This window comes from Callithrix jacchus, chromosome 9 (assembly GCF_049354715.1).
Source record: "Callithrix jacchus isolate 240 chromosome 9, calJac240_pri, whole genome shotgun sequence".
NCBI classification, from domain to species: Eukaryota; Metazoa; Chordata; class Mammalia; order Primates; family Cebidae; genus Callithrix; species Callithrix jacchus.
Window position 1 is genome coordinate 90,030,742 of NC_133510.1, and position 10,184 is coordinate 90,040,925.

The following is a 10,184-nucleotide window of genomic DNA, read 5'->3' on the forward strand; positions in this document are numbered from 1 at the left end:
AGAGAATGATATTTAATGATATAGAAAAACATCCATGACTTACTGCTATATGAAAATGGGTCTGACACTGCAAGCATAATATTTTGACATATGTGAAAACCAAATTGGCTGTGTGTTTGTGTTTATACACACACACTTTATCTGTGGGACTGAATATTCAATTTATTATTTTCCCCTGTAAGTCCAGGGCTGGGTTCAGAACATAGTGGGTGAAATAGTCGTAAGATATTTTATCATATTTGCTAGTCTCAGGTAACAGGAAATCCAGTCCCCAGGCTAAAGAGGGAAACTTCATCTTTTTTTTTTTTTTAATTTCACTTTAAGTTCCAAGATACATGTGCAGAATGTGCAGGTTCGTTGCATAGGTATACATTTGCCACGATGGTTTGCTGCACCTACTGACCCATCACCTATGTTTTAAGCCCTGCATGCATTAGGTGTTTTTCCTACTGCTCTTTCTCCTCTTAACCACAACCCCCGAAAGGTGTGTGTTGTTCCCACGTTCTCACTCATAACGGGGAGTTGAACAATGAGAATGTCATCATTTTAACATGAATTACGATGAAACACATTCAGCCATCATCACTCATTATCACCAGTGATATGAATCACCTTTGGCCAGGATGGAATGTTTATACCTTACACAAAAGTTCTAAAGTGTGGATGTGGCTACGCATGTGTGTCTTAGTGGGTAATGTAAAAGGAAAGAAACTTTAACTTAATATTTGGCTTTTTAAAAAAAACTATTGCCTAATTAATGTTTCTGTTTTTTCTCAACTGTTAATAACATTGTCTATAAAATATTTTGAACTGATTGAGTGAACTACATTGTCTCAGCTCCATCCTGTTCACCCTCTTCCCAATGAATGAAGACATTCATGATTTTATTCTTATATTTACTTGTCAGGTGATTTTAACAAATGAATTAGACTTTCTGAGTTTCCATTTACACTCCTGAAAATATTTGTAGGCAATAGTCTTTTTAAAGCCAAACGTTAGTTAAGTGATAGTTTCTTCCCTTTCACATTTCACACTAACACTCACACATGTAGCCACATCCACACTTCAAGATACAAATTTATTCAGTTACTTTGTTGAAACTGATGCCTATCAATAATTTTCTTAAAGTAATATCAGTAAAAATGTTATGCTTATGAATCATCTTACAATTCCATTAGGTACTTTCAAGAAGACTACCTTTTGTTTTTGAACAGTTCTATTACAAAAATAAGACATTTATTCTAATATTCTTTTTTGGACAAATACAGTATTAGTCATGGAGTTAATTTTTCTCAAGTCTCATTGCTAAAGTGTGATAGAGTTATTTTTAAAGACAAAAATAACAATGTGACAACTTATACTAAAATGTCTTGTTCTAAAAGTTCTTATAAACATGAGGAAGTGAACATTTTGGAAAAAAATCTCATAAATACATCCGATAAAAATCATAAAATGAAGTAGACAAGGATTTAAGTGCATCTCTCATTTGCTGAAACCATACATCAGGAACCGATAATGAAAGATATATCAAGCCAGGCCTTTGGGAGATTATAACTTTGAATAACTTTTAACTTAGAAAAAAAATTCCTAGCATGCAATGAGAGAATGAAAGATTATTGCCTTGTGATATTTTTAGCATATATTTTTTTCTCTGTTCTTTCATGTTTTTTGGCATTAAGCTATAGAATGCTATTCCCAAGTAAGGTTTTGGTTGAATTCCTAAATGAAATCCACAAAATAAGAAACAGGCAAAACTTTGCTGATTGGTTCCAGACCTGAATAAAATAAAATGAGTCTCCTTAGCATTAGAAGTAAACTTGAAATGTTGATATTTATCATGTGTATCCAAGTATATATGAAGCACATTTCAAAACTAATAAAAGTTACCCTCATGTCCAAAAAATTTAGTCCAAGTAAATCAATATAAATTTCAAAAGTGATGGGCAAAGGGATTCAATTCCTCTGAGTCTATTCATTTGCTTTTTCCTGAAATTATTTGTCCTGCTTATGATTTATGAGCTCTTTAGATGAACATTATAGTTGGCTGAGCACATTGCACTTAACTGTTGCCACAGCCACAGATGTAAAGAGGCTTGTAAGAGAAATGTTCTCACAGTGAGCTTCCTTATTTGAAGCAGGACCCAATTCTTGGTTAAAAGCTACAGTGTTTGAGCTAGTTTAACACGTATCTCGCTCCCATTCCATAGGGAGTGAGCTGGGCTGTCCTTCCTCCCCACGTTCACCTGCACTTCGTTAGAGAGCAGTGTTTACATGCCACACCACAAGATCCCCACAATGACATAACTCCATTCAGAGACTGGCGTGACTGGGCTGGGTCTCCCCACCCCCCTTCAGCTCTTGTATCACTCAGAATCTGGCAGCCAGTTCCGTCCTGACAGAGTTTACAGCATATATTGGTGGATTCTTGTCCATAGTGCATCTGCTTTAAGAATTAACTAAAGCAGTGTCAAGACAGCAAGGTAAGTGCTGTTTTAACTATCGCACTGGGGATGCTAACTGTTTGGGACAGAGTTTTTTGTAACAGGAACAGGAAAAATTCCAGAGCAATTTTGCCAATTGCTATTCAATAGCAAATCCACAGTTTTGAGCATTTACTTTCACATTTTGTTTAATATGTTTTCCATGATTTATAGACTTAAGATTTTATACAATATATGTTGTTTTGCATGGCAAGAGGAATTATAAAAAGTTTCAAGGTTAGAATGAGAAAATAGTTAAGTAAACACAGTGAAAAAATATATAGAAATTAAAATGTTTGTTATGTATCCTAATTAGTATATATGTTAGTATTGGACCCTAACATTGGGGCAAAGAAAAATCATTTTAATTGGCATTCAAAATACATTTCAATAAGTATTTTGTAACAATTTGTTATAATTTACAATAAACATTCCATGTTATAAAACGTGAGTCAAAAGATTTAGAGACTCCATGGATTATTTCTGTTTTGTTAATTTAAAATATTTGTTTCTTGGATATATGCCTTAAGGAATGAGTTTTAAAAGAAATTCTGGGAAATGATTTAGTTTTTGAAAGCAGCATTTTTTCTATAGCCACAGGTATTTGAAAAAACGGAGGAAAGTACAGTCTAATTTTGCCTCATAGTGAAGTCATTATATGGTTACAAACTCTCGTTGAATTCAGCATCCTTGTTTTCACTTTGCCAAAAAATATGGAAGCATTTTTTCATTACTATTTATACTCACATTATAGCTACCATGAATATTTTGGGATATACTAAATTGAAAATAGCTTATTAATGAAGCAAGACAAATCTTTATAATATTAACATTCTATAACTTATAAATAACTCTGGGAATATCATCACATTCTTTTTAGTGCTATGCAATTATTATTATGGCCAAGTTCTGTCAACAAAATTAAATGCCCCGCATTACAATCTTAGAGAGTAATTTACTGAGAATCTGGCTACATGTTACATTATGTCAGCAATCAAAGTATTTCTAACAACTGTTTTATAATGTTCCATCTGATCTGAAATAAATGCCTTATAATTTCAAATTAAAGCAAATAGAAGACATTTTCAGTTTCTAACCCCAAATATCCTACTTGATTCAAAAGCTTGTAGTCATACTTTCATAGGAAGATACCATACTCTAAGTTATCTGTTAGAATGTTGATCTTTCTTCACATTAATGATTTCTCTCTCAGGGCTACCAAGTGTGACTCAGCTACAACTCTTCACTCTATAAAAGTCTAACTCTTGTATCATAATTTCCCCTTATCTAAATTGCTAACCCTGTACTTCCTTAAGACATTGAACTGTACTTTTTTGAATCTCACCTTAGAAACGTGTTCCCATGGCAAGATAACCGTTACACATTATTTTAAATTCGTATTCTCAAATGAATAATTTCCTAGATAGCTCCTGATGCCAGTGTTAAATCCAAACTTTAAAGACATCCCACCTCTCTCCCGTCTCCATCCTGTGAGGCCACTAACAGCCATATTAGCAAACCATGGCTTCTTCACTTTTGGCATGAAGAAGGTAGAGAACTTGTGAGTAATTGAGAGATACTATAAACTCTAGTTTAAAACTTGGAAAATGCTATCTTTCTATACCTGTTGAATCTCTTTCCAGATTGAGAAAGTCTTAGAATGTGTGACATTTTCCTGATAAGTAAACATTTGTTATTATTAAATATTACTAACATTTAATTTAATAACTAATTTATGAAATTAGTTTCAGAACTCAGTTTTGCAATGTGCTTTAAAAAGTGTGGAACATTAAGCACAACTTGAATTAGTATGTATGCACACCAGCACCAGGAATTCTGTTCTCCTTCCTCAAAACCAGCAAAAACCAGACACTTTTAAAGGAATGTACCTTCTATTTTCCTCCCACATACAAGCAAAACCACAGGTTGCCCATATTCCCGTAAGGATCTTCTTCATGAGTCATTTTAATGATGTCGAATGGTAGGGTGGAGTATACAGTTTACAGTTGTCTTTTCATTCTCATTTTTTGAGAGATGATCTGAAGCAGTAGTCTAATACAGTGCTCAATGAGCACCACCCAGAAACCTCTTACAGGAAGGCATTTATTTCATTAAGGAAGAACCTAAAGAGATCGACTGGAACAATTAGGCCTGGCTCGCCCAGAAGGGGGCGCACGTGTATGCACTCTAATCTGAAACCTGCTCACCCCACAGTTTGTAAACGTACACCTTTGTCCTCATACCTAAATAAAAATGTAAAAGACGCCGTTAGGGCACTAAAAATAGCTATAAAATAACAAAATGCACATTTTCTAATGCATTTAGTGTTGGAAATTGTATTTTCTTGAAAGTATTTTATATTAATAAATGTTTCATCTTTATTTAGGATTCAAACCATTTGCCAACAATGAGTATAAGTGCATTTACTCTCTTCTTGGCATTGATTGGTGGTACCAGTGGCCAGTACTATGAATATGATTATTCCTTATCAATTTATGGGCAATCATCACCAAACTGTGCACCAGAATGTAACTGCCCTGAAAGCTACCCAAGTGCCATGTACTGTGATGAGCTGAAATTGAAAAGTGTGCCTATGGTGCCTCCTGGAATCAAGTATCTTTACCTTAGGAATAACCAGATTGACCATATTGATGAAAAGGCCTTTGAGAATGTCACTGATCTGCAGTGGCTCATTCTAGATCACAATCTTCTAGAAAACTCCAAGATAAAAGGGAGAGTTTTCTCTAAATTGAAACAACTGAAGAAGCTGCACATAAACTACAACAACCTGACTGAGTCTGTGGGCCCACTTCCCAAATCTCTGGAGGATCTGCAGCTCACTCATAACAAGATCACAAAGCTGGGCTCTTTTGAAGGACTGGTAAACCTGACCTTCATTCATCTCCAGCACAATCGGCTGAAAGAGGATGCTGTTTCAGCTGCTTTTAAAGGTCTTAAGTCACTCGAATACCTTGACTTGAGCTTCAATCAGATGACCAAACTGCCTTCTGGTCTTCCTGTCTCTCTTCTAACTCTCTACTTAGACAACAATAAGATCAGCAACATCCCTGATGAGTATTTCAAGCGTTTTAATGCACTGCAGTATCTGCGTTTATCTCACAATGAACTGGCTGATAGTGGAATACCTGGAAATTCTTTCAATGTGTCATCCCTGGTTGAGCTGGATCTGTCCTATAACAAGCTTAAAAACATACCAACTGTCAATGAAAACCTTGAAAACTATTACTTGGAGGTCAATGAACTTGAGAGTAAGTAAAAAGCTGTTCCTGTGTTTGATATGTCCTTAAGTGTTTAAATGACCGACCTGTGCAACACAAATATTGCATCTGACTTCATTAAACAAATAAAATGTCAGCCGGGCACAGTGGCTCATGCCTGTAATCCCAGCACTTTGGAAGGCAGAAGTGAGTGGATCATGAGGTCAGAAATTTTAGACCATCCTGGCCAACATGGTAAAACCCTCTCTCCTCTAAAAATACAAAAATTAGCTGGGTGTGGTGGTGGGCACCTGTAATCCCAACTACCCAGGAGGCTGAGGCAGGAGAATTGCTTGAACATGGGAGGTGGAGGTTACAGTGAGCTAAGATCATGCCACTGCACTCCATCCTTGGTGCAGAGCAAGACTCTGTCTCAGAAAAAATCATAATCATAATAAAAATAGTATAAAAATTAAAAAGTCAACAAAATATCCCTCTACTTCAAACAAAGAATAATTGTAGCTCAGTCATATATCCAACATCCTTTCTTTCCTTCTTTCTTTCTTTTTCTTTCTTTCCCCTTCCTTCCTTCCTTCCTTCCTTCCTTCCTTCCTTCCTTCCTTCCTTCCTTCCTTCCTTCCTTCCTTCCTTCCTTCCTTCTTCTTTCTTTCTTGACAGAGTCTCACTCTGTCATCCAGACTGTAGTGTGGTGGTGCAATCTCAGCTCATTACAACCTCCACCTCACCAGCTCAAGCAATTCTTCCACCTCAGGCCACCACCACCTGGACAATTTTTGTATTTTTAGTAGAGATGGGGGTTTCACCATGTTAACCATGCTGGTCTTGAACTCCTGACCTCAAATGATCCATTTGCCTTGGCCTCCCAAAGTACTGGGATTACAGGTGTAAGCCACCATGCCCACCCTCATATAGCCTCATGGTCTTCCCTGACATCAACTACTTGGGACTCAACATGTAACTCTGCTGTCATGACCATCATCTGCCTCTGTTATCTTGGTTATGGTGTGTGGCCTTCACAGTGCTTTGATGAGGACTGTGAAGAAGATTAAGGAGAAAAGGAATATGATGGGGCCTCCTAACATTTTTTTTTAAAGAGATAGTATTACAAAGCTTTTTTTATCTTGGGTACAATCCTGCCCTTTAAGTAGTACAGATTCCAGTGGGAAATTGAAATTTACCATTTCCCACCAGGATAATTCTGCCATTAATCTTTGGCAGAGGAGAACTTGGCAGAGGAGAAAAAAAATGATTCACCAATAAGATTTTTCTGAATGAAACACTGATTCACATATACACATATAAAAACACTAATTCACATATAAACACTGATTCACATATAAAGTAATCATGTCTGCCAAATAATCTATTAAAATGGAACATCTATATATGATGAAAATTGGTTTTCTGGCCATACCGAATAAAGGTATTGCTCTTAGAAAATATTTTAATATACCATATGTATATGATATTTGTTAATTCTGCCACTTTCACATAACTCCTAGTAGGGTTAAACACTCTTATACAGGAGACCATGCTTGCCAATTCTGAAGCACCACATGTTCTTTGCTGTCTCTGAAAAGCAGCCAAGGTAGGGGTTGGTACTATTTGACTGTCACACAATACACAGTCAGGCTAACATAGCTAACCTCCATTGTTGTTTACAGTGGAAAATTCACTGTGTGGCAATATGTGATTCCTCATTTTAAATATGTGTGGTTAGGAGAAAGGACAGACCAAAATGCTAAAGGAATCAAAAATGTTTGAGGGATGATGGAATACATTAGATTTGGTGGGTAGAGATTATCTGCAAGAGCAGGGCTACTTCTTTCTCTGAAACAAGAAAGAGGGATACAGATGTAGGCACATTTGAAGGTATACATTGTGTGAGTAAATGATGGAAGAGCTGGTGTGGAAGATGGGAAGAGAGGTCTGTGGAAGAAAGGCCAATGACCTGTCAGTGCCCAGCTGAGACAGCAACCACAGTGCCCAGCACGTTGTGGTCATTTGAATAAGTAACATACTCGTTTCCTTTCTTTCTTCCTTATCTTTGACATTTGGTCAGGTGTTTTTGTTGTCTTTTCACTTATCTCCTCAGTTTACGTTATTTTGCCAGGTAGTAATCATCCATACCAACATTTCACATTTGCTTAAAATAGAAAAAGTTCCCCTTATTAATTTTATAATATTAGGGAAGCATATAGCCAAAATACATTGTTTTCTATTTCAAACTTGCAACTCTAAGCATTAGCTTAATCAGAGGTCTTCCTAATGTAGAGTTATTTGGAAAAGACAGCAAAATTAAAAGGAAATTAGTCAAGGACATAGTATGGTCTAGTACTGTGTGGAGTGCTTTACACAACTTAATTTAACCTTCATGCAACAAGGTAAGATAGATGTGTTGTTTCTAACAGGAAGATCAGATAAGTGTTCCAAGGTTGCCTACCTGGTAAGTGGCAGAGGTAGAAATTCCAAGATGGGGCTATGCCCATCTTCTTTCCACTTTTCCTCACTTTCTCACATGTTGGTACCATAGAAAAATACCAGGAATTGACTGGTGAGTTATTTTAACATGTATGTGTGTTTGGGGTTCCACTGAAGCCTTTGTTAACTAGAGTTTTAAAATGAAAACAAGATAAGGACATGAAAACGAAAACAAGATAAAGGACTTGAAAATAGATATGGGCAAACATAGTTTTTGTGTACATACAGGTCTGCCAATTCAGTAACACTCTTGTTTTTTCTATTAAAAAGTAAATCATTGTTTGATTTGTGGCAGCTTTTTGACCATCAACAAAACTAAACAAACAAACAAAAAAAACACGTGTTCAGATGGTCATGATCTGTTTTTTGCTTTGGAATTTTGATCATCGTTACGGTGTATGGTTCCTGGAATTATTTGTTTTTTGCCTTGGAATTTTTATCATTGTCATGGTGTGAATTTGCTAGAAAATTATTTATAGATCATCTAGTTGACCCTTCTCATTTTTAGATGTAAAAACCAAGAGTACTTATATTGATGAGATTGTTCATACAGCAGGATCCATTTATGTTTCTTCAAGTTAGACTAAATATTTCAAAAAAGTTATTAGATAATATGACACACTTATTGAATGCCTTTAAAAAACAACTTCTACTAATAAATAAGTTCAGTTATTTGAAAGATTGCACTGAATGTCTTGATGTACCATGATTAGTAAATATTGCTGTGCCATTTTAGTAGCCTGAAATATGCCTTTCATGGTTGCAAGTTCATATATATACATTATGACTTTTCTAAATGGGAACATGCCCCACTTTATAATATTTTAAACATTTTTTTATTGTTTTAAGCCAGTATACTGAAAAATGATGAATATTGTCTATTCTTTATTTTTTAGAGCTTGACGTAAAGAGCTTCTGCAAGATCCTGGGACCATTATCCTACTCCAAGATCAAGCATTTGCGTTTGGACGGCAATCGCATCTCTGAAATGAGTCTGCCGCCGGATATGTATGAATGTCTACGTGTAGCAAATGAAATTACTCTTAATTAATATCTGTATCCTGGAACAACAATATTTTATGGTTATGTTTTTCTGTGTGTCAGTTTTCATAGTATCCATATTTTATTACTGTTTATTACTTCTATGACTTTTAAAATCTGAGGGAAATGTTTTGTAAACATTTATTTTTTTTAAAGAGAAGATGAAAGGCAGGCCTATTTCATCATAAGGACACACACTTATACACGAATAGATGTCAAACTCAATGCTTTATTTGTAAATTTAGTGTTTTTCATTTCTACTGTCAAATGATGTGTAAAGCCTTTGACTGGTTGCATAGAAATCAGCCAAATTTTATAATTCTTAAACTTTAATGGGCCCCAAAGGATGGACTAACCACATATAGATGTTTACTGTCTTGAACAAAATTATCTTGATACATTCACATTTGTCTGGTTGAAAAATAGGTGGTAGATTCTGAGGCAAAATACTAGACAAAATTTATGAAGTCTTATGCACTTAAAGAAGTATTTTTAGTATTAAGAATTGACATACTCACCTAGTGAAACTTTTCTAGAATTATTTTTCACTATAAGTCATGTATGTTTCTTTTTGATTATTTGCATGTTATGTTTAATTAGCTACTAGCAAAATAAAACATAGCAAATGGCATCACTGTGTTTGAATTCTTGTGAAATTTATATATTTTAAGTATAAAATACATAAAACAGTAGATTAGAATTCAAAAGATATATCTAGCCTGCGATACCTTACTGATGTGAACATAGCATTTTCCACCAAATAATTTGTCTACTTCTAGGATTCACTTACAAAGAGTTTATACACATATGTAATAAGTACTTAGATTTTACAACTTACTTAGACATTTGTCATTATTCCCATTCCTGACATGTTTACTGATTAATATACATAGTATTGTATTAGATAAGAAGCTGATATATGATCTCAGCACTCACTCCTTGG

The 10,184-nt window shown here is 35.1% G+C and overlaps 1 protein-coding gene across 1 annotated transcript; it reads left to right on the plus strand.

Annotated features, from left to right (window-relative positions):
• Window positions 1–2,180: 2,180 nt before the first annotated feature.
• LUM (lumican) lies at window positions 2,181–9,872 on the plus strand. The gene is made up of 3 exons (XM_002752818.7): window positions 2,181–2,480; window positions 4,867–5,749; window positions 9,097–9,872. The coding sequence occupies exons 2-3, from the start codon at window positions 4,888–4,890 to the stop codon at window positions 9,249–9,251; spliced, it is 1,017 nt and encodes a 338-aa protein (XP_002752864.1). The 5' UTR covers window positions 2,181–2,480; window positions 4,867–4,887; the 3' UTR covers window positions 9,252–9,872.
• The last annotated feature ends 312 nt before the right edge of the window (window positions 9,873–10,184 follow it).